This window comes from Rhinoraja longicauda, chromosome 38, assembly GCF_053455715.1.
Source record: "Rhinoraja longicauda isolate Sanriku21f chromosome 38, sRhiLon1.1, whole genome shotgun sequence".
Taxonomy (NCBI): Eukaryota; Metazoa; Chordata; class Chondrichthyes; order Rajiformes; family Arhynchobatidae; genus Rhinoraja; species Rhinoraja longicauda.
Genome location: NC_135990.1, coordinates 16,458,316 through 16,482,710, shown reverse-complemented (window position 1 = coordinate 16,482,710; position 24,395 = coordinate 16,458,316). Strand labels below are relative to the sequence as shown.

Here is a 24,395-nt window from a genome sequence, read left to right as displayed (position 1 = left end):
ATTGGGTCTGGAAACGGAGCTGGAAACCACGAGGCAGAAGATGGAGGCGCAGGCAAGTCCCAAGAAAGCAGACGTGGCTGTGGTAGCGAGTCTGTGTCAAAATGTGGTTGTAGAGTAGGAGGGCAGGAGTATTCACAGAGGGGGAGCAGCGTGAGAGCATGTTGTTAAGAAATGCTTTCAGCTTCATTTCTTGTAGTGGGTAGATGCAGAGTCTTTTACCCAGGGTGGGTATATGGAATGAGCTGTCAGAGGAGGTAGTTGAGGCAGAAATTATAACAACACTTAAAAAAATATCTGGACAAGTACAAGGATAGGAAGGTTTGAGAGGGACATGGGCTGAACGCACCAGGTGGGACCAGTGTAATTGATGCACCTTGGTTTGCCTGGGCTAGCTGGGTCGGAGGGCCTGTTTCTGTGCTGCATGACTCTATAATAATATATTGTATAGCTTCATTGTATCAACAGTCACAAGTTGAGCTGCATCTATGAATGGAAAGGAACAGTCACATTTTGGGTTGGTTATCCAGCTTCAGGACCAAGTATGGGGAGAGAAGATAGCCAGTATAAAGAGGAGAGAGCTTGTGGTGAGACAGTGGCGAGAGATGAATGGTGGACCAGGAAAGACTGAAACATGACGAGCATTTGGAGCCAAGTAGGAGAGGGGATGGGGTGGAATTAGGAGGCATAGGCTGGTGAATGATGGATTGTGGGACAGGAGAGAGAAGAGAAAAGAAGGCAGATTACGCTGGATAAAGGGAGGGTGAAGGTGGATGCAGCTGCTGAACGGTGGTTGGCAGGAGGTGACACACTAGCTGCCAGTGTTGGAATATTATAAGTAAAGAAGGTGATAACGGGAATCACCAGAGGCTGCGGGTGCTGGAATCTTGAACAAAAGTGGTGGAGGAACTTGTGGGTCAGGCACCATCTTTGGAGCAAAATGGAAATAGATTGTTTCAGGTGAGGATATTTATTCACAAAATGCTGGAGTAACGCAGCAGGTCAGGCAGCATCTCGGGAGAGAAGGAATGGGTGACGTTTCGGGTCGAGACCCTTCTTCAGACTGATGTCAGGGGGGCGGGACAAAGGAAGGATATAGGTGGAGACAGGAAGATAGAGGGAGATCTGGGAAGGAGGAGGGGAAGGGAGGGACAGAGGAACTATCTAAAGTTGGAAAAGTCGATGTTCATACCACTGGGCTGCAAACTGCCCAGGCGAAATATGAGGTGCTGTTCCTCCAATTTCCGGTGGGCCTCACTATGGCACTGGAGGAGGCCCATGACAGAAAGGTCAGACTGGGAATGGGAGGGGGAGTTGCTCGGCCACTGGGAGATCAGTTTGGTCAATGCGGACCGAGCGCAGGTGTTCAGCGAAGCGATCGCCGAGCCTGCGCTTGGTTTCGGTGAGGAGTCTTCTTCAGATTGACATTAACCCACAGAATGAGCACCGTTTTTACAGATCTCCACGTTTATATTGTTCAAAAGTACACAAGATCACCCATTATGGTCACAATACCTCCACATTATTGTAACGAATGGCATCAAAAGCACATAGACTGATAAGAAAAAACAATTACTAGAAGTGGAGAGAGGGATATGAAACTAGTTCTGCTGTTCATAGGAGTGATCAAATGAAAGCAAATCATAGAAATAGAAACATAGAAAATAGGTGCAGGAGGAGGTGATTCGGCCCTTCGAGCCAGCACCGCCATTCATTGTGATCATGGCTGATCGTCCCCAATCAATAACCCGTGCCTGCCTTCTCCCCATATCCCTTGATTTCACTAGCCCCTAGAGCTCTATCTAACTCTCTCTTAAATCCATCCAGTGATTTGGCTTCCACTGCCCTCTGTGGCAGAGAATTCCACAAATTCACAACTCCCTGGGTGAAAACGGCGGAAGCAGGGGCGGCACGGTAGCGCAGCGGTAGAGTTGCTGCCTTACAGCGAATGCAGCGCCGGAGACTCAGGTTCGATCCTGACTACGGGCGCCGTCTGTACGGAGTTTGTATGTTCTCCCCGTGACCTGCGTGGGTTTTCTCCGGGATCTTCGGTTTCCTCCCACACGCCAAAGACGTACAGGTATGTAGGTTAATTGACTGGGTAAATGTAAAAAATTGTCCCTAGTGTGTGTAGGATAGTGTTAATGTGCGGGGATCGCTGGGCGGCGCGGACTCGGTGGGCCGAAGGGCCTGTTTCCGCGCTGCATCTGCATCTCTAAATCTAAAAATCTAAATCTAAAAAGGTTTCTTCTCGCCTCACTTTTAAATGGCCTCCCCTTTATTCTAAGACTGTGGCCCCTGGTTCCGGACTCGCCCAACATTGGGAACATTTTTCCTGCATCTAGCTTGTCCAGTCCTTTTATAATTTTATATGTTTCTATAAGATCCCCTCTCATCCTTCTAAACTCCAGTTCTATTGAACATTGGAAAATGATCACCAATGCGTCCACTATTTCTAGAGCCACCTCCCTGAGGACCCTGGGATGCAGACCATCAGGCCCAGGGGATTTAACATCCTTCAGTCCCATTTGTCTACCCAATACTATTTCTGGCCAAATGAAAATTGCTTTCAGTTCCTCTGCCCCCCAAGATCCTCTGTCCTCCAGTACATCTGGGAGATTGTTTGTGTCTTCATTAGTGAAGACAGATCCGAAGTACCTGTTCAACTCTTCTGCCATTTCCTGGTTACCCATAATAATTTCACCTGTGTCTGCCTTCAAGGGACCCACATTTGACTTTGCAACTCTTTTAAATCGAACTTTTGGATTTAATCATATAATGGGAGTTCGTTCAGTACCAGAGTGGAAGGTTTGATCCTGACCTCGTGTGCCATCACTAGAGTTTAGTTCTGTCTATGACTTTGTGAGTTTCCTCAGAGTGCTCTGGTTTCCTCCCACATACCAAAGACGTGCAAACTTGTGGGTTAATTGCCCCTAGTCTGCAGAGAATGGATGAGAAATTGGGATAACATAGAACTATTGTGAACGAGTGATCATTATGGACTCAGTGGACAGTAGGGGCTGTTTCCATGATATATCTTTCAATTCAATTAGAAACATAGAAACATAGAAAATAGGTGCAGGAGGAGGCCATTTGGCCCTTCGAGCCATTCTTTGTGATCATAGCTGATCATCACAATCAGTAACCCGTGCCTGCCTTCTCCCCATACTTGATTCCGCTAGCCCCTAGAGCTCTATCCAACAGATAGATTTCAATTCAATTCAATTCAATTCAATATGAGGGCTGACCTTCATTCGGCACTCGTAACCTGGAGATGGCCTGTACAGCAGTGTGGGATTCGGCTCATTGACCGTGCATCAGAACTTTTATTTAAAAGGACACTGGTCTCCAGCCAAGAGCCATGTAACATCAGCATCTAAACTGTTAATACTGGCAAACCTCGCCTAATGCTTGAACTTTAATTTTCCACAAACCATCCTGGAAGTGTTTATTTGATTTAGACCACAGACTGGGGAATTACATGGTTTCCTTTCCAAAGAGTGCACAAATCCTGCATTAGATATATTAGAGATACTGTATTGAATACTGTTGGGATGGATTGCCTGTCAGGGGAAAGCAGCGACAGCCGGGTTCGTAGCTCTGCTGCACAGAAGGGGAGGGGGAAGTCCAGGAGCGCTGTGGTGTGAGGGGAGCAGGTTTTTCTATGGCAGCGAACAATTCTCCTGAATGGTGCGTTGCTCCCTGGTGGCGAGGTCAGGGATACAAAACAACTTTAAGGCCGCACTTAGAATTCTCTGTTCAGCTTTGGTCGCCCTGGCAAGGATGTCTTTAAGCTGAAAAGAGTGCAGAGAGGATTTACAAGGATATTGCCCGGACCTGAGGGCCTGAGCTATAGGGAGAGATTGGGCAGGCTAATACTTGATTCCCTGGAGCTCAGGGGGCTGAGTGATGATTTTATAGAGGTGTATAAGACCGTAAGCAAATTAGATTGCGTGAATGCACAGAGTCTTTTATCCTGTAGGGGTATCAAGAACTAGCGGGCATCAGTTTAAAATGAGAGTGGAAATATTTAATAGGAACCCAAGGGGCACCTTTTTCACACAGGAACAAGCTGCCAGAGGAGGTAGAAACAAAAACTGCAGATGCTGGTTAAAATCGAAGGTAGACACTAAATGCTGGAGTAACTCAGCGGGTCAGGCAGCATCTCTGGAGAGAAGGATGAAGATGGGTCTCGAACCGAAACGTCACCCATTCCTTCTCTCCAGAGATGCTGCCTGAGCCGCCGAGTTACTCCTGCATTTTGTGTTTGCCAGAGGAGGTAGTTGAGGCGGGGACTGTAACAACATTTTAGACAGGTACACAGATTGGAAAGGTTTTGGGGTGCATGAGCCAAACACGGGTAGGTGAGACTAGTGTGGATGGGGCATCTTGGTCGGCATAGGCAATTTGGGCCAAAGGGCATCTTTCCATGCTGAATGACTCTATCTCAGTGCAGTTACAGAACATTCTGAAAGGGGAGGGAGAACACCCAACAAATGTGGCCCATGTCGGTATTAACAAATGGGTAAAAAAAGGGGCAAGGTCTTGCAACATGAATTTGGGGAGCCAGGTAGCAGATTAAAGAGCAGGGTCCCTATAATTGTAATCTGTGGGTTACTTCTCATGCCACATTCACCTGAGTGAACAGGAAGATATGATATGTGTAGGACGGAACTGCAGATGCTGGTTTAACCCGGAGATAGATGCAAAAAGCTGGAGTAACTCAGCAGGTCAGACAACATCTCTGGAGAAAAGGACTGGGTGACGAAGGAGGGAAGGCTTTAGATTTTTGGATCATTGGAAATGTTTCTGAGTAAATGGGACCTGTGCAAACAGGCAAGGTTGCATCTGAACCAGAACTGTTCCAATATCCTTGGGAATGTTTGTTGGGCTGTTCGAAGTTTAAAACTAGTTTGGCAGTAGGTTGGGTGTGAGATTCTGTTAAATATAGAAGAAAAAACGAGGTCAGTTGTAGACAGAGGAGACATGGGCATGACAGGACACGTGGGAGGAATGAAGACTGAACTATATCTATTTTAATGCAAGGAGCCTGAATGGTAAGGCAGATGAACTTGGAGCATTGATCAGCGGGTGGGAATGAGATATTGTTGCAATCACTGAAACATGATGAAAAATAGGGACAAGGTTGGGAACTCAACATTTCAAAGTGCAGAAGTTTCACAAGTAATTGGGGAGGGAATAAAAAGAGGTGGCATTGCTTTTTTAAAGAAACCATTGCTGCATTAATGAGGGAGATGTTATTGTCATAAAGATATACAGCACAGAAACAGGTTCTTCAGCCATTAGGGCGGCACAGTGGTACAGTGGTAGAGTTGCTGCTCTACAGCGCCAGAGACCCGGATTCGATTTTGATTACAGGTGCTGTCTGTACGGAGTTTGTTTGTTCTCCCTGTGACTGCGTGAGTTTTCACCGGGTGTTCTGGTTTCCTCCCACGTTCCAAAGATGTACAGGTTTGTAAATTAATTGGCTTCTGTAGAATTGTCGCTGGTGTGTGCAATAGAGGATCGCTGGTTGTTGTGGACTTGCTGGGCCAAAGGGCCTGTTTTCACATCGTATCTCTAAAGTCTAAAGTAAAGGCCAACTCCGTCCACGATCACCAAGGAGTCTCTTCAAACGAGGCCATTTGAGGACAGTTCAGAAATTTAAATGGTCAATTACTTTGCTGGAATTATACTACAGGATTAAAACACTACTCAGGTTCTCCTCAAGGTATGCCTATGTTGACGAAGTTCTCTTTCCGACAGACGTTTTGTGAGACCCTGTCTCACTGCTCAAGAAACCCTGGTGCCTTTGTCGGTCTATCACCTGCCACGCTTTGTCCTGCCTCTCCCCTTTTCCAGCTTTCTCCCCCCACTACAATGTCTCAAGCCGAAATGTTACCTGTCCATGTCCTCCAGAGATGCTGTCTGATCCGCTGAGTTACTCCAGCACCTGGGGTCCTTTTTGTGTATGAACCAGCATCTGCAGTTCCTTGTTTTTACTGAGATTCTGAAGTTCGGGAATGTTGACTGGTTTCTCTCTCCACGGATGCTGCTTGAATTCTTCAAGCATCGGCACGGACTGGCTGAATTCTTTACAGCATTTCTTTTGTTGTTCCATTTTAAATCTATTTTGAAGGCGTCTCACTCTCGAGACTTTTCTTCCTAAGAGAAGATTGTCACGGAGTAGAACAACCTACAAGGAGCACTACAGTAATTTCACATTACCACAGACCTGATGGGACTGGTTGTGTTACAGGCCAAAGGGCCAGAATGGGTTTCAATAGAAGCATAGAAAATAGGTGCAGGAGTAGGCCATTCAGCCCTTTGAGCCAGCATTCAATATGATCATGGCTGATCATCCAAAATCAGTATCTCCCCATACCCTTTGATTCCATTAGCCCTAAGAGCTATATCTAACTCTTTCTTGAAAACATCCAGTGAATTGGCCTCCACTCCTTCTGCGGCAGAGAATTTCACAAATTCACTACTCTGGGTGAAAAAGTTTTTCCTCATCTCAGTCCTAAATGGCCTACCCCTTATTCTTAAACTGTGACCCCTGGTTCTGGACTCCCCCAACATCGGGAACATTTTTTCTGCATCTAGCCTAGCCCGATCCCTTGAGAATGTTATATATTTCTATAAGATCCCCTCTCATCCTTCTAAATTCCAATACAAGCCTAGTCGATCCATTCTTTCATCATGTGTCAGTCAGTTTAATGGGCCGAATATCCACCACTTGCCTCATCTGAGGTTTACGGCCTCACTCTTTCCCAAAAGCACAGTTGTTTAATTGTTTATTCAGTCCTCTATGAAGCCTGCATCCATGACCTGTTGGAGCGCCGCAGCGGGTTGTGAACCTCTTCAGTGCTGGCTGCCTTCCTACCTTGGAACATGGTGGCATTTTGCTCCTGCTCTCTGGCCCTGCCATACTGCCAATGGCACAGCGCCCTGCAAGCCTGTAGGGGATAATGGTGGGAGGTTCACTCCAACCACTCGAGGGCTCTCCTGTCATCTTGTGCTTTGAATTCAGACTAGAAGTCAGGTTTATTTGGAAGTTTAGAAGGATGAGAGGGGATCTTATAGAGACATATAAAATTATAAAAGGACTGGATAAGCTAGATGCAGGAAAAATGTTCCCAATGTTGGGGGAGTCCAGAACCAGGAGCCACAGTCTTAGAATAAAGGGGAGGCCATTTAAAACTGAGGTGAGAAGTAACTTTTTCACCCAGAGTTGTGAACTTGTGGAATTCTCTGCCACAGAGGGCAGTGGAAGAAAAGTGAAAAATGTTTATGAGAAGAGTTATGCGATCTTGAATATAACACCTGATTGAGGGTGAGTTAGGGATAAACAGTGGTGGAGCTGCTGCTTCACAGCGCCAAAAACTCAGAGATCCTGACCTCAGTCGTTGTCTGTGCGGACTTTGCACAATCTCCCTGTGATCGCGTGGGTTTCCTCCGGGTGCTCCGGTTTCCTCCCACACTCCAAAGACGTTCAGATTTGTAGATGCTAGAATGCTAGAGTAACTCAGTGGGACAGGCAGCGTCTCTGGAGAGAAGGAATGGATGATGTTTCGGGTTGAGATCCTTCTTCAGACTGAGTCAGGGGACGGGGAGTGGGAGATACAGAGATAAGGAAGTGTTAGGTGTGAGAATGAGACATCAAAGGGGGTGGAGATCACAGAAAATGTAGAATAGATCATTGTTAGCTAGGATAATACAGCTAATTTGCAAAGTTAACAAATTTGCGGATGACACAAAGCTGGGTGGCAATGTGAACTGTGAGGGGGATGCTATGTGGATGCAGGGTGACTTGGACAGGTTGTGTGAGTGGGCAGATGCATGGCAGATGCAGTTTAATGTGGATAAATGTGAGGTTATCCACTTTGGTGGAAAGAACAGGAAGGCAGATTATTATCTGAATGCTGTCAAGTTAGGAAATGTGGAAGTACAAAGAGATCTGGGTGTCCTTGTTTATCAGTCACTTAAAGTTAGCATGCAGGTACAGCAGGCAGCGAAGAAAGCTAATGGCATGTTGGCCTTTATGACAAAAGGAGTTGAGTATAGGAGCAAAGAGGTCCTTCTGCAGTTGTACAGGGCCCTACTGAGACCGCACCTGGACTACTGTGTGCAGTTTTGGTCTCCAAATTTGAGGAAGGATATTCTTGCTATTGAGGGCGTGCAGCGTAGGTTTACTAGGTAAATTCCCGGATTGGCGGGACTGTCGTATGTTGAAAGACTGGTGCGACTAGGCTTGTATACACTGGAATTTAGAAGGATGAAAGGGGATCTTATTGAAACATATACGATTATTAAGGGATTGGACACGTTAGAGGCTGGAAACATGTTCCCAATGTTGGGGGAGTCCAGAACCAGGGGCCACAGTTTAAGAATAAGTGGTCGGCCATTTAGAATGGAGATGAGGAAAAACTTTCAGTCAGAGAGTTGTAAATCTGTGGAATTCTCTGCCTCAGAAGGCAGTGGAGGCCAATTCTCTGGATGCTTTCAAGAGAGAGCTAGATAGAGCTCTTAAAGATAGCGGAGTCAGGGGGTATGGGAGAAGGCAGGAACAGGGTACTGATTGTGAATGATCAGCCATGATCACATTGAATGGTGGTGCTGGCTCGAAGGGCCGAATGGCCTACTCCTGCACCTATTGTCTATTGCCTATTGAGAAGGTAACAACAAAGCAAAAAGAGATAAAATGTAATCAGGGACAATCAGACTGGTTAGAGAACTGGGAAGGGGAGAGATGAAGAGAGGGAAAGTAAGGATTACTTGAAGTTAGAGAAGTCAATGTTCATACCGCTGGGGTGCAAGCTGCTCAAGCAAAATATGAGGTGCTGTTCCTCCAATTTGCGCTGGACCTCACTGACAATGGAGGAAGCCCAGTATGGAAAGGTCAGTGTGGAATGGGAGGGGGAGTTAAAGTGTTTTGCAAGCGGGAAATCAGGTAGGTTTAGGCGGACTGAGTGGAGGTGTTCCGAGAAACAATCGCCGAGCCTGCGCTTGGTCTCACCGATATATAGGAGTCCACACCTGCAACAGTAGATGAGGTTGGAGGAGGTGCAAGTGAACCTCTGCCTCATCTGAAAAGACTATTGGGGTCCTTGAATGGAGTTGAGGGAGGAGGTATAGGGACAGGTGTTGCATCTCCTGTGGCTGCAGGGGAAAGTACCTGGGAAAGGTATGGTTTGGGTGGGAAGGGACGAGTTAACCAGGGAGTTGTGGAGGGAATGGTCTCTTTGTGAAAAGTGGAAAGGGGTGGAGATGGGAAGATGTGGCCAGTGGTGGGATCCCGTTGGAGGTGGCGAAAATGTCAGAGGATTATGTGCTGTGTGTGATGGCTGATGGGATGAAAGGTGAGGACTAGGGGAACTCTGTCCCCGTTGCGACTGGGGGAGGGTGAGCAAGAACGGCGTTGCGGGATATCGAGGAGACCCTAGTGAGGGCCTCATCTATGATGGAAATGGGGAACCCCCATTCCCTAAAGAATGAGGACATCTCAGATATCCTGGTATGGAACACCTCATCTTGGGCGCAGATGCGGCGTAGACGGAGGACTTGGGAGTAGGGGATAGAGCCTTTGCAGGAGGAAGGGTGGGAAGAAGAACAGCCGAGATAGCTCTGGGAGTCAGTATGTTTATAATAGATGTCAGTATAGTCTATCTCCTGTGATGGAGACGGTGTCGATAATCTATCTCCTGTGATGGAGACGGTGTCGATAATCTATCTCCTGTGATGGAGACGGTGTCGATAATCTATCTGCTGTGATAGAGACGGTTTTGTATTTGGAGGTTAATTGGCCTCTGTAAATTGCCTCTGGTATGTAGTGAGTGGATGAGAAAGTGGGATGACATAACTAATGTGAATGGTCGGCATGGTCTTGGAGGGCCGAAGGGCCTGTTTCCAGGCTGTATCTCTAAACTAAAATACTAAAACTAAATCTAAAAGGGTATTAGATCATATAGGAATAGAAAATAGGTGCAGCACCGCCATTCATTGTGATCACGGCTGATCATCCACAATCAGTAACCCGTGCCTGCCTTCTCCCCATATTCCTTGATTCCACTAGCCCCTAGAGCTCTATCTACCTCTCTTTTAAATTCATCCAATGAATTGGCCTCTACTGCCTTCTGTGGCAGAGAATTCTACAAATTCACAAGTCTCATCTCAGTTTTTTCTCATCTCAGTTTTAAATGGCCTCCCCTTTATTCTTAGACTGTGACCCCTGGTTCAGGACTCCCCCAACATTGGGAACATTTTTCCCAACATTGGGAAGATCTAGCTTGTCCAGTCCTTTTATAATTTTATATGTTTCTATAAGATCCCCTCTCATCCTTCTAAATTCCAGTGAATACAAGCTCAGTCTTTCCAATCTTTCCTCATATGACAGTCCCGCCATCCCGGGGATTAACCTCATGAACCTATGCTGCACTGCCTCAATAGCAAGGATGTCCTTCCTCAAATTAGGAGACCAGAACTGCACACAATACTCCAAATGTGGTCTCAACTGCAGAAGGACCTCTCTACTCCTGTACTCAAAACCTCTCGTTATGAAGGCCAACATGCCATTCATAACATTATATTTCTTCACTGCCTTCTGTACCTGCATGTTTATTTTCAGTGGCTGGTGTACAAGGACACCCAGGTCTCGATGCACTTCCCTTTTTCCTAATTTGACACCATTGAGATAATAATCTGCCTCCTTGTACTTGCTGCCAAAGAGGATAACCTCACATTTATCCACATTATACTGCTTCTGCCACGCATCTGCCCACTCACTCAACCTGTCCAAGTCACCCTGCAACCTCCCAGCATCCTGTGCAACAAGGAACTTTGCAGAAACCGCTCTCCTTTATCCATTTTACTTGTCACATCCTCAAAAAATTCCAGAAAATTAGTCAAGCAAGATTTTCCCTTCATAAATCCATGCTGACTTGGACCAATCCTCTTACTGCTATCCAAATGCACCATTATTACTTCTTTAATAATGACTCCAGCATCTTCCAGCGTTTTCTCTCTCGCTCCTTTCTTGGAAAGTGGGATAACATTAGCGACCCTCCAATCCACAGGAACTGATCCGGAATCTATAGAACATTGGAAAATGATCACCAATGCGTTCACCAAATGCTGGAGTAACTTAGCGGGTCAGGCAGCATCTCTGGAGAGAAGGAATGGGTGACGTTTCGGGTCGAGACCCGTCTTCAGTCTGAAGAAAGGTCTCGACCCGAAACGTCACCCATTCCTTCTCTTCAGAAATGCTGCCTGACCCACTGAGTTACTCCAGCATTTTGTGATACCTTTGATTTGTACCAGCATCTGCAGTTATTTTCTTACACCAATGTGTTCACGATTTCTAGTGCTACTTCCTTGAGTACCCTGGGATGCAGACCATCAGGCCCTGGGGATTTATCAGCCTTCACTTCCATCAGTCTACCCGATACTATTTCTCGCCTAATGCAAATTTCTTTCAGTTCCTCTGTCTCCCTAGATCCTCTGTCCTCTAGTACATCTGGGAGATTGTTTGTGCGCTCCTTAGTTCTGACAGGAACCTGGCAGAACCTGTTCAACTCTTCTGCTATTTCTTTGTTCCCCAGAATAATTTCACCTGTCTCTGTCTTCAAGGGACCCACATTTATCTTTCCTAATCTTTTTCTCTTAACATACCTAAAGAGGCTTTTGCTATCCTTTTTTATATTCTTGGCCAGCTTACCCTCGTCACCTTTTCAGCCCGTATTGCCCGTTTTGTTACCTTCTGTTGTCCTTTGAAAGTTTCCCAATCCTCTGGATTCCTGCTACTCTTTGCTGTGTTATACACCTTTTCCGTTAGTTTTACTCCATCCCTAACTTCCCGTGTCAGCCATGGTTGCCTCTTTTTCCCCTTAGAATCTTTATTCCTCTTTGGAATGAAATGATCCTGCATCTTCTGGATTATGCCCAGAAATTCCTGCCATTGCTGTTCCGCCGTCATTCCTGCTAGAATCCTTTACCAGTCGACCTTGGTCAGCTCCTCTCTCATGCCTTCATAGTCCCCTTTGTTCAACTGCAACACTGACACTTCTGATTTAACCTTCTTCCTCTCAAATTGCAGATTAAAACTTATCATCTTATGGTCACTACCTCCTAGTGGTTCCTTTACCTTGAGTTCCCTTATTAAATCTGGTTCATCAGACAACACTAAATCCAGAATTGCCTTCTCTCTGGTAGGCTCCAGTACAAGCTGCTCTAAGAATCCATCTCGGAGGCACTCTACAAACTCCCTTTCTTGGGGTCCAGAACCAATCTTATTTTCCCAGTCTACCTGCATATTGAAATCTCTCATAACAACAGTGGCATTACCTTTGTTACATGCCAGTTTTAACTCCTGACCCTATATCCAGGCTACTGTTTGGGAGCCTGTAGATAACTCCCATTAGTGTCTTCTTACCTTTACAATTCCTCAATTCTATCCACAGTGACTCTAGGTCGTCAGTCCCTATGTCACCCCTCACAAAGGACTGAATTTCATCCCTCACCAACAATAAATATTGGAGAGGAATCCTTGCTGGTTGTTGGGATGGAGAGAGCAATGGCTCTTTCACTGAGCCAGGTTAAACATCCTGTGCAACAAGGAACTTTGCAGAAACCGCCTTGCAACCCCTTCCTGTGTATATGCCGTGCGCAATGTCAGGTGGTGATGTAAGAGGATTATGATGTGTGCAGTCTGCTGTCAGCCCAGGCTCCTGACAGTGATCCAGACCGGATTAACCCAATGTGATGACGATCTGGGCCCGCCATATGGTTCACAAAACGGAAGGCTTCTGGCATTTGGTCACCCTGTTTCAGCTGGTTCACTGGTGTAGTCTGGAGTCCCCAGTTGGTGAGATTGGATCAGTAACCGGGAGGCATGGGACACTGGAAGGTTTGATCCCTCTAAAGCAAGTCAACACGTGATTGTCCAATGTACATCAGGCAGCCGGTGGCTTTTACCAAGTTCATTGAGCCTGTCGGCAAAAGGGGCCATTCTCTGACCCAGTATTCACTTGATGGGCTGAAAGATCTCATCTCATATTGTTTGGAAATAAGTGAAATGAATGAGCTGTACACACTCCGAAAGGACGATCCAGTAGTTCTCTTACTGATGTTCCCCAGGCCTACGTATTTATCTGACCCTCTCACAGAGAGCGCCATCGAGGCTGTGTCCAGCAGCAGAGTGGGAAGGGGTGAGGTAACCAGGGAGTTGCAGAGGGAACGGTCTCTGAGGAAGGCAGAAAGGGGTGGGGATGGGAAGATGTGGCCAGTGGTGGGATCCCATTGGAGGTGGCGGAAATTTTGGAGGATTATGTGTTGTATGCGACAGCTGATGGGGTGGAAGGTGAGGACTAACGGACTCTGTCTCTGTTGCGACTCGGGGGAGGGGGAGTAAGGTATAGAACACCTCATCTTGGGCGCAGATGCGGCGTAGACGTAGGAATTGGAAGTAGGGATAGAGTCTTTGCAGGATGCAGGGTGGGAAGAAGTGTAGTCGAGATAGTTGTGGGTAGTCAGTGGGTTTGTAATAGGCGTCAATCAATAGTCTATTTCTTGTGATGGAGACTGTGAGATCAAGAAACGGGAGGGAGGTGTCGGAGATGGTCCAAGTAAATTTAAGTGCAGGATGAAAATTGGTAGTGAAGTTGATGAAGTCCATGAGTTCTGCATGGCTGCAGGAGGTAGCACCGATGCAGTCATCAATGTAACAGAAATAGAGTTTGGGGATAGGGGCAGAGTACGCCTGGAACAGGAATGTTCAACGTACCCTACAAAGAGGCAGGCAAAGCTGGGACCCATGCGGGTACCCATAGCTACGCCTGGACTTGGAGGAAGTAGGAGGAGTCAAAGGAGAAGTTGTTGAGGGTGAGGACCAGCTCCGATAGGCAGAGGAGAGTGTTAGTAGAGGGGAATTGGATGGTTCTGCGGTCGAGGAAGAAACGGAGGGCTTTAAGACCTTCCTGGTGGGGGATGGAGGTGTAGAGTGACTGAACATCCATAGTAAAGTTTTCAGGACCACACTGCCACCTCCTGCTGGCCCCATGTAACTGCAAACAATGTAGTGCAGAGAGAGTGTGAGGTATAACTTGTACTGGACAGTACGGTAATTGATTCACTCGCTCGCTGCAGATCATCCTTTGCATTTATTCCAGTGTGTGTGTGTGTGTGAGTGTGAGTGTGAGAGAGAGAGAGGGAGACATCCATCTCCACTTCATGCTACCTCAGAAAAGCAATCAACATTATCAAAGCAGGCATGTGAAGTTTCATAAGAAGATAACTGCAGAGGCTGGTACAAATCGAAGGTATTTATTCACAAAATGCTGGAGTAACTCAGCAGGTCAGGCAGCATCTCGGGAGAGAAGAAATGGGTGACATTTCGGGTCGAGACCCTTCTTCAGACTATTAAGTTTCTGCGGATTTCCGCGTTTTTAAAATCCATTTTCCGCTCTTTTTGCATGATTTCCGCGTTTTTCACTTTGCCAAATAAACGGACAAATCGGATCGAAAAAAGAAAGAAAAAATAAACGGTATAAACTTGTAATGAACACTAGGGTTCCGCTAGAGGTTCCGCAAGAAATCCCCCCCCCCCCCCCCCCCCCCCTTGCGCCCTGGAAGTCTGCCCGAAAATGTGACACCTAGGCTGGGCAAGGCAGCCAATCTCGACCTCATCGGGACTTCCATGGCCAATTTGTCATTTCGGCCGCTAGAGGACACCAGGGGTTCCGCGAGAAACCTGCGAATTGACTTCAAAATGTTATTAGTGCACAGTGACATATTCACATTATTTTGTAATGTCTGGTTTTACTTTGAAACGGACTAAAAGAGGCTTGAAACTGGTAATGTGTGTAAATTTTCAAAAATGTTCCAAGTTTTTGACCCCCGTTATACGTCTTGCGCAAGCGCTCGGCTCTTTTCCTCTTTTTTTTGTTGACCTCACTCATATGCCTCACTCACTCACACTCAATAACATCCCACCCGGGCCATTTCTCCTCCTTTTTCCTCCTTTTTCCTGCTACCTTGAAAACGCACAACACTAGACTCAGGATCAGCTTCTATCCTGTTATCTGGCTTTCGAACAGTCCTTCCATAAGCTAGGGTACTGTTCGATTATCTCTATTGCACTTTGCACTCAGGACATTGCACTTTGTGGAACTGATGTGCTACAATGTGGAGAACTACATTCTGCAATGTTCAAATGTTTGGAAAATAATGCTGGAATGCTGGACAAATTTGCTGGAATTCTTTGAAAAATATTTCAGTCTGAAGAAGGGTCTCGACCCGAAACGTCACCCATTCCTTCTCTCCTGAGATGCTGCCTGATCCGCTGAGTTACTCCAGCATTTTGTGAAATAAATTGAAAAAATAAATAGTAAGTCAGACAAAGGAGAGTCAGTAGATGTTTACCTAGATTTTCAGAAAGCATTTGATGAGGTGCCATACGGGATTTTCAGAACATGGGGATGGCTGTGGCCCCTCTGCTGGGGGGGCTGGGCATGGGCCGGTCTGGGGGAGAAGCCGGACTGGGAGTGGGTGTGGTTGTTGTTGCTGGGTGTGAGCAGCCTCTGGGTGTGGAGCCAGTGTCATTTAGTAGTGCCACACAGAAACGGGCTCTTCGCCCCCACATCCATGCAGACCTTTTTGCCCATGTACACCAATCTGATTTGACCACATTAGGGCCACATCCTAACCAGGCCTCTGCAAGTGTGCATCGATATGTCTCTTAAACATAGCCACGGTATCTCGACTCCATCAACCCCTCTGGAGCATGTTCTAAATATCAACACTTCTCATTATATAAAAAATACTTCACCCTCAGATGCTCTTTAGAGCTCCTTCTGTTCACCTTTGCTTTGATTTCTCTACCACAGGAGAAAGATTTTAACTAAAACTAGACCGTGGACCCATTGGGCCCAAACCTCTCCTGCATTGGTGCAGCACCCTCTCCAACCCCCCCTCCCTCTCCCCTCCGACCCACCCCCTCTCCCCCCTCCCCTCGTCCCCCCGCCCCCCACCCCCTCCCCCTCCCTCCTCCCCCTCCCCATCCCCTACCACCCCCTTCCTCCCTCCCCCCCCCCTCCCCCTTCAACCCCCCCTCCTCCTCCACCCCACCTCCTCTCCCTTCCCCTCCCCTTCCCCGCCCACTCCCCCTCCCTCCCTAGGAGATAGATTTAAACTTTAAAATGTGAATAACAAAAAATATAACAGATTTCAATGAAACTTCTTCCATTAGCACCAAAGGGACGACGGTGAGTAAGGTGGGCCGAAAATTGTCACGCTATCGTGCACTGTTTTGGCTGTAGTTCAGGAACAAACAAACAAACAAATGAGAGTTTTAGTATATAGATGTATCTTTCTGCCTGATAATATTATTGATGCCTAAGGTCACCCCTTAGACTCCTTTGCTTTAAGGAAAACAAGCCCAATCTATCCAACCCCTCCCCAGTGTTACCACATCTTCCCACAGCCATGCACCAGCACGGCATGCAACACTAAGTGTGGTAAACTTTGGTGTTTTGTAAAGTTATAACTTAATTTCTCAATTGGTATATTCTGTTTCTTGACCTGTGAAGGCAGGCATGCCCCATTCATCCTGTGTTGCTCTATCAAGTAACTATAATGCTGAACTATGTGATCTCCCTGTTCACCAACATCCCTTAATGAACCACCATTTACTGTACCCCTGCCTGACTACCCAAATGCATCATTCACTCTTGGGTTTAAGATGTCTGCACCGACCATGATGCTATTTTAAACCAATCCCATCTGCCTGCATGTGGTTTATCTCCCTCCACACCCTGACTGTTCATGTACCTATTTAAATGCTGCTGCTCCATCTGCTTCCACAACAGTAGCGTTGCCTCCCAGGACAGCATTCCCAGCGGTGGTCAGGGAAGACCGCACTGTTCATGTGCCTGAAAGAAGACTCCTTTAAAAACAGGTTGCATCACAGCAAGTTATTCCGTGGCAAACAGAGGAAAAGGTACAAGGAAGGAAAGCAATATCCTCACTGGCTCCTGGGAATCTCTGGCCCATAACTGCTCATGGTGGAGAAGGAGTATTTGGGACGGCACTGGGAACATATCCAAGCACTCAGACACATTGCAGAACATTCCATCTCCAAACAACCCAATCACCCACCCATTCACCCTGAGGGACTGTATCTCTATCTGGGTGTGGGTTGTTGCCTTTGTGGTAATGTAGCAAGGTTTCAGGCACCTACCTTTCTCTGTTTAAAATATATATTTCAAAACTCTCCTTTAAACTTACCCCCCCCCCCCCCCCTCATCTTAAAGCTGTGGCCTCTAATCTTCCACTCTGGGGAGAAAGATCATTGCCACGTGCTCTAGTCTGTCAGATTACTCTCACTTCAACTCACGCCACCACTTCCTTCTCCTTCCATCAACCATTCCTCAGCCCACTTGGCCAATCGATCAAGATCCTGCTGCAATTTTTCACAACCATCTTCACTATATGTAAAACCACCCACTTTTGTATAAGAAAATAACTGCAGATGCTGGTACAAATCAAAGGTATTTATTTCACTAAATGCTGGAGTAACTCAGCAGGTCAGGCAGCATCTCAGACTGAAGAGGGGTCTCGACCCGAAACGTCACCCATTCCTTCTCTCCTGAGACGCTGCCTGACCTGCTGAGTTACTCCAGCATTTTGTGAAATAAATACCCTCTTTTATATCATCTGCAAACTTGATTTAGGGGCCTTTTGCAATCAAGCTCCTATTATTTCTCTGGGAACAACATAACAAAACCTTTACACTCAATCTGCCAAAGCCTACCAGATCTCCTGGTGGCTAACTGTTTAACTTCCGCTCCCATTCCCACGTTGACTTTTCTGTCCTTGACCACCTCCATTGCCAGAGTGAGACCACATGCAAAGTGGAGGAATAGCATCTCATATTCCACTTGGGGAGCTTGCAACCCAGCGGTATGAACATTGAAGTCTGCAATTTTCAGTAACTAACCCACAACAGCCTTTTTCCCCCTCCATTTTCTCTCTGACGAATCCCGCCTCCCCCCCTCCCTCCCAATCCCCTCCTCCCTCTTCCCTCCCAATCGCCTCTCTCCCCCCTTCTTTCCCAATCCCCTCCCTCCCCTTCCCTCCCAATCCCCCCCCCCTTCCCTCCCAATCCCTTCCCCGAGCCTTGGTTGACTTGCACCAGTGTTTCCTCTCCCCCTCCCTTCCCCCCCTCCATCTGCACCATTTCCAATGGCTACACAATTTGCAACTCTACTCTTTCGGGTTGAGACCAGTCTTTTCATCCCTGCCCTTTGTGCAACAATCTGCCTATGAATCCCCCCCCTCCCCTCCAGTCTGTGTTCACCTAATACTGGCCTTGCTGTGTCCTGCCCCTCCTCTTTCAGCTTACTTTCCCACCCTCCCCCCAGAGCAATCAGTCTGAGGAAGGGTCCCAACCCGAGACATCACCTATCCATGTTCTCCAGAGATACTGCCTGACCCGCAGTTACTCCAGCACTCTTGTGTCTTTCTGACAAAATCAAACCTTGCCAGTTTGCTGGTTAGACTGAGTCTAAACCAGATCACAATCAATCCAGGAGTGAAGCAGGTGCTGGGCTTCTGGTGAGAGGCACCTGCACACTGAAAATATTTGCTGACATTCAGCTGAGAACAATGTTGATTTGGGAATGTTTTACAGAACTTTTTTTTTTTTAATTGCGATTTAAATATGTTTTTTTTTTCTTTCCCAGCTCAAATTGAAATCATCCCGTGCAAGATCTGTGGAGATAAATCATCAGGAATCCATTACGGAGTCATCACCTGCGAAGGCTGCAAGGTAGCCGCGTGGAGCAGGGCTGGGGGAGGAGAGGGTGCGGGGTGGGGGGATGTATGCACAGAGCGGGAGCAAAGGGAAGGGAAGGGGAGGGAACTGGGACCAGGAAGGCGGCAGCTTGACTTGACTGAATGTGGAGATGCTTTGAGTAGTGATCCCCTGGCTTGCAGCTGTCTCGGGAGGTATATCGATGAAACGGAGGGAATGCCGCTGCATTTACAGCAGGATGGTGCAACATTGGGATAAAGCTTGCATCTGTAACCTTCACAGCCAATGAAGCACAGGTTATAGTGGGGGAGATGACGAGGGCTCACTGTGTACAGCATCACACACTCACACACACACACACACACACACACACACGACATAAACATGACATACACACACATGACATACACACACAACACACACACACACACGACATACACACACACACACACACACACACGACATACACACACACACACACACACACACACGACATACACACACACACACACACACGACATACACACACAACACACACACACGACACACACACACACACGACATACACACACACACGACATACACACACACACACACGACGTACACACGACATACACACATGACATACACACACAACACACACACACGACACACACACACATGAGTCATACACACAGACACACACACGTGTAGGACACACTCACACATTCAGGACACACACGCAGGTCACACAAACGTTTCACACATGCACAGGTCACACACACACATAGGTCACACACACATAGATCTCACACACATCACACATCACACATGCCCACACAGATCTCACACATCACACACACACAGGTCTCACACACACACATAACCACACAGGTCTCACACACATACACAGATCACACACACAAGCCTCACACACACACACACACACACACACAGGTCATACACTCACACACACACACAGGTCACACACACACAAACATACACAAGCAGGAAAACATACACAGGCAAGAGCCAACCTCTTAACGACACTTTGTGAAGCGTTTAATGCTCGCGGCTACATTCCAGTTGGACACTGCTACCCGTGACCACCCCATACAGACAGCCCATAAACAAGCTCATGCACAACCCCTCCCCTTAGACACTGCCTCCGATGGACACCTGGCACATACAACCCAAAGACCCCCCCACCCACCCTGTAGACGATCTCCCCACCATGGTCAAAAGGCCCCCCTCCCTGTGGACACATTCCTGTTGACCTAACGCCGACCCATCCCAACATATAGTGTAAGAAAGTACCTGCAGATGCTGGTGCAAATCAAAGGTATTTATTCACAAAATGCTGGAGTAACTCAGCAGGACAGGCAGCATCTCAGGAGAGAAGGAATGGTGACGTTTCGGGTCGAGACCCTTCTTCAGACATATATGTTCCTTAGTGCTTTCTTTAACTGGGAATGGTTCGGAAAATGTTGCAGTGTAAAGAGTTGTCCTTGCTCACATCATCGAAAACGAACGAGTGCAGTTGCCACGGAAAACTGGGAAGGTGTGGCTTTAATTGGAAGAAGAAGGGTGACCTGGACAGGTTGAGTGAGTGGGCAGATGTGTGGCAGATGCAGTATAATATAGATAAATGTGAGGTTATCCACTTTAGTGGCAAAAACAAGGAGGCAAATTATTATCTCAATGGTGTAAGGTTAGGTACAGGGGAAGTGCAGTGAGACCTGGGTGTCCTTGTACCAGTCACTGAAAGTTGGCGTGCAGGTACAGCAGGCAGTGAAGAAAGCTAATGGCATGTTGGAGCAAATCAGCAGGTCAGGCAGCATCTGTGGAGGGAGTGGACAGACAACGTTTTGGGTCAGCCTTCTTCAGACTGATTGTAGTAGGGGGAAAAAGCTGGAAAAGCGAGCTGGAAGCAGGACAAAGCCTGGCAAGTAATAGGAACTGCAGATGCTGGTTTACACCAAAGATAGACAGGAAATGCTGGAGTGAAATGGGTGACGTTTCTGGTCGAGACCCTTCAGACTGAAAGTCCTAACCGACTCAGTCTGAAGTATAAGAAAATAACTGCAGATGCTGGTACAAATCGAAGGTATTTATTCACAAAGTGCTGGAGTAACTCAGCAGGTCGGGCAGCATCTCAGGAGAGAAGGAATGGGTACTTCAGTCTGAAGTAGTGCCTCGACCCGAAACGTCACCCTTCCCTACTCTCCAGAGATGCTGCCTTTCCCGCTGAGTTACTCCAGCATTTTGTGTCTATCCTGCCAAGTGACAGGTGAGGGGGTGATTGGCAGATGGGTGGAGTAAGTGACAACGGATAGAAATGAAGAGGAGACAAGGAAGTGGAGTTAAATGTAAAGCCAGAGGGAGGGGGGTTGAGTCAGCGAGGCCTCCAAACCTGAGAGAGCAGCAGAATGAGAGGAGTTCATTGAGACAGACACGTGCAGATGTATGTAACGAAGGGGAGGGCTGATCCCTGCCCCTGCTGTTCTCTGTTGTGTGTGTACCTTGGCAGCTGTCAGCTGCTGTTCTCTGTTGTGTGTGTACCTTGGCAGCTGTCAGCTGCTGTTCTCCTAATTAAACTGCAAATGTCTTGCTTATCAAAACATATGGGCCTGTAGTTGCAGGGCCCCATGTTAATTAGCCCTTACCATTAACTCACTTAGAGTCAACAGAGTCAAGATTTAAGAGTGTTTAATTGTCATATCTACCAACAACAAAACAAAGAAATTCTTACTTGCTTCAACCTAACAGACCATAAATGCAATATACACTGATAATATATATTAATCAACAAGACGTTAAATTAATAATCATAATACTAGGTAACCATAATAGTGCAAAAAGCAAAGTCCATTTTGCAACTAAAGACACAGCCAATAGAAAAAAGACACAAAGTGCTGGAATAACTCAGCAGGTCAGGCGATATTCATGGAGACCCTGGATAGGGGGGTCCCGACCTGAAACATCGCCTATCCATGTTAGAGTCATAGAGTGATACAGTGTGAAAACAGGCCCTTCGGCCCAACATGCCCACACCGGCCAACATGTCCCAGCTGCACTAGTCCTACCTGCCTGCGTTTGCTCCATATCCCAATTCTCTGAATGCATTCAAGAGAGAGCTAGATAGAGCTCTTAAGGATAGCGGGTTCAGGCGAGAAGGTCAACGTGTTAAGGTTAGAGGATGACCATGAACAAGTCACAGGGTCATAACGGTCACAGAGGCAGACTGAGGGAGTCATGAGTCAGAGTGAAGTAAGTATGTAATTGTTCTAGTCAGTGCACATGACCATGAAGCACGCTTGACTCGTGAAACCCAGAGCCGCAGTTGGGAGTCAGAGTGAATTGATTGATGTGAGGACAAAATGCCAGGGATGCTACAGATCTGAAATAAAAACAGAAAATGCTGCAAGCACTCAGCAGATCAGGCAGTATCCGTGAAGAGAGAAACAGTCAGCATTTCAGACCTGAAACCCCTTGCCAGGCATCGGAATGAGCACTAAAAGCCGGGTAGGTCAGGGCATCAGGTTGGTGAAGCAGGTAAAGGAATCTGTAGCAGGTCAGAGTGGTCAGCCTGGGGTCAGAGTGAACTGGCCAAAGACTTGGACCGCGTCCCAGAGTCACACAGCGTGGAAACAGGCCCTTCGGCCCAACTTGCCCATGCCGACCAACCTACAGTGTAGGAAACAACTGCAGATGCTGGTTTAAATCGAAGGTAGACACAAAATGCTGGAGTAACTCAGCGGGACAGGCAGCATCTCTGGAGAGAAGGATAGGAAAGAACTGCAGATGCTGGTTTAAATCGAAGGAATAGGAAACCCTTCTCTCCGGAGATGCTGCCTGTCCGGCTGAGTTACTCCAGCATCTTGTGTCTACCTCTGACCAATCTACACATCCCACCTGTCTGCGTTTGGCCCATATTTAAACCTATCCCATCCATGTACCTATCCAAATGTCTTTTAAATGTTGTGATAGTACCTGCCTGAACTACCTCTTCTGGCAGCTTGTTCCATATAGCTACCACTCTTTGTGTGAAAAAGTTACCCCTCAGGTTCCTATTAAATCTTTCCCCCCTCACCGTAAAGTTATGTCCTCTTGTTCTTGATTCCCCTTCTCTGGGTAAACACTGGGCATTTATCCTATCTAATCCCCTCATGATCTTATATACCTCAATGAAATCACCCCTCATCCTCCTGTGCTCCAAGCAAAAAAGTCCTAGCCTGCTCAACCTCTCGCTATAACTCAGGCCCTCAAGTCCTGGCAACATCCTCGTAAATGTTTGCCGCACCCTTTCCATCTTATCAACATCTTTCCTCGGAACAGGGTGACCAAACCTGAACACAAGTGTGGTCTCACCAATGTCTTGTACAACTGTAACATAACCTCTCTATATACTCAGTAGTTTAGTTTAGTTTGGAGAGACAGCGTGGAAACGGGCCCTTCGGCCCACCAAGTCTGCACCGAACAACGATCACTAGCACTAGCACTATCCAACACACCAGGTACAGTTTACAATTTTTACCAAAGCCAATTAACCTACAAAACTGTACATCTTTGGAGTGTGGGAGGAAACCAGAGCACCCGGAGAAAACACACGGGGTCAAAAGGAGAACGTCCAAACTCCGTACAGACTGCACCCAAGGTTCAAGATCAAACCCGGGCCTCTGGCTGTGTGGCAGCAACTCCACCGCAGTGCCACTGTGTCACCCCCTATTCTGACTTTGCTGCTGCTTTATCTACAACTTTCTACCATTTAAACCTTTTGTCCGCACTGTAAACCACGACCATTTTTTCTCATTATCTGCAGATTACTTCATCATACCCCCTACCTTTAAGGCACAATGTTATCTGGTGTTGACCAGAGCTTTCAGCAAAGTCAGAGAATTGGTTGTTAGAGAAGATTGGCGAAAATATACAATGTATAATCAGAACCAAATTTGCAGAGCTCATTGGTCTTTTCCAGATAGCCCATGATTTCCAAAGAGCTGTAAATAAAATGACCAACACAACGATTTAATGACATTTAAAATGTTATGATTTATATTATAAATCCCATTTCAGATTCAGGGACAGATTCTTCCCAGCTGTTTGAATGTACTTTGACTGATGAAGGCCAATGTGCCTAAAGCCTTCTTGACCACCATATCTCCCTGTCATATTCAAGGAACCATGCATCTGCTCTCCCAGATCTCTGTGCTGTACAATACTCCCCAGAGCCCTGCCATTCACTGATAGTCCTGCCCTGGTGTGGCCTCCAAGTGCTCAAGGTAATTCAGTGTCCAAGGCATTTGTGGAATTGAGTTGAAAGTAAATACATACTGTCTGTACGGAGTTTGTACGTTCTCCCCATGACCTGCGTGGGTTTTCTCCAAGATCTTCCGTTTCCTCCCACACTCCAAATACGTACAGGTTTGTAGGTTAATTGGCTTGGTAAATGTAAAAATTGTCCCTAATGGGTATAAGATAGTGTTAATGTGCAGGAATCGCTGGTCGGCGCGGACCCGGTGTGCCGAAATGGCCTGTTTCCTCCCTGTATCTCTAAACTAAACTAAAATAAAATAAAGACTTGCGGTGTGAGAGATATGGAATAACTTTC

At 46.9% G+C, this 24,395-nt stretch overlaps 1 protein-coding gene across 2 annotated transcripts in view; it reads left to right on the top strand.

The window, feature by feature from the left end:
* Window positions 1-24,395, top strand: part of LOC144610839 (nuclear receptor ROR-alpha A-like) — a 192,640-nt gene that overhangs the window by 134,915 nt on the left and 33,330 nt on the right. For both annotated transcript variants that reach the window (XM_078429798.1, XM_078429799.1), the window contains one exon: window positions 18,735-18,820. In XM_078429798.1, the coding sequence (XP_078285924.1) occupies window positions 18,735-18,820 (86 nt within the window). The remainder of the gene's footprint in view (window positions 1-18,734; window positions 18,821-24,395) is intronic.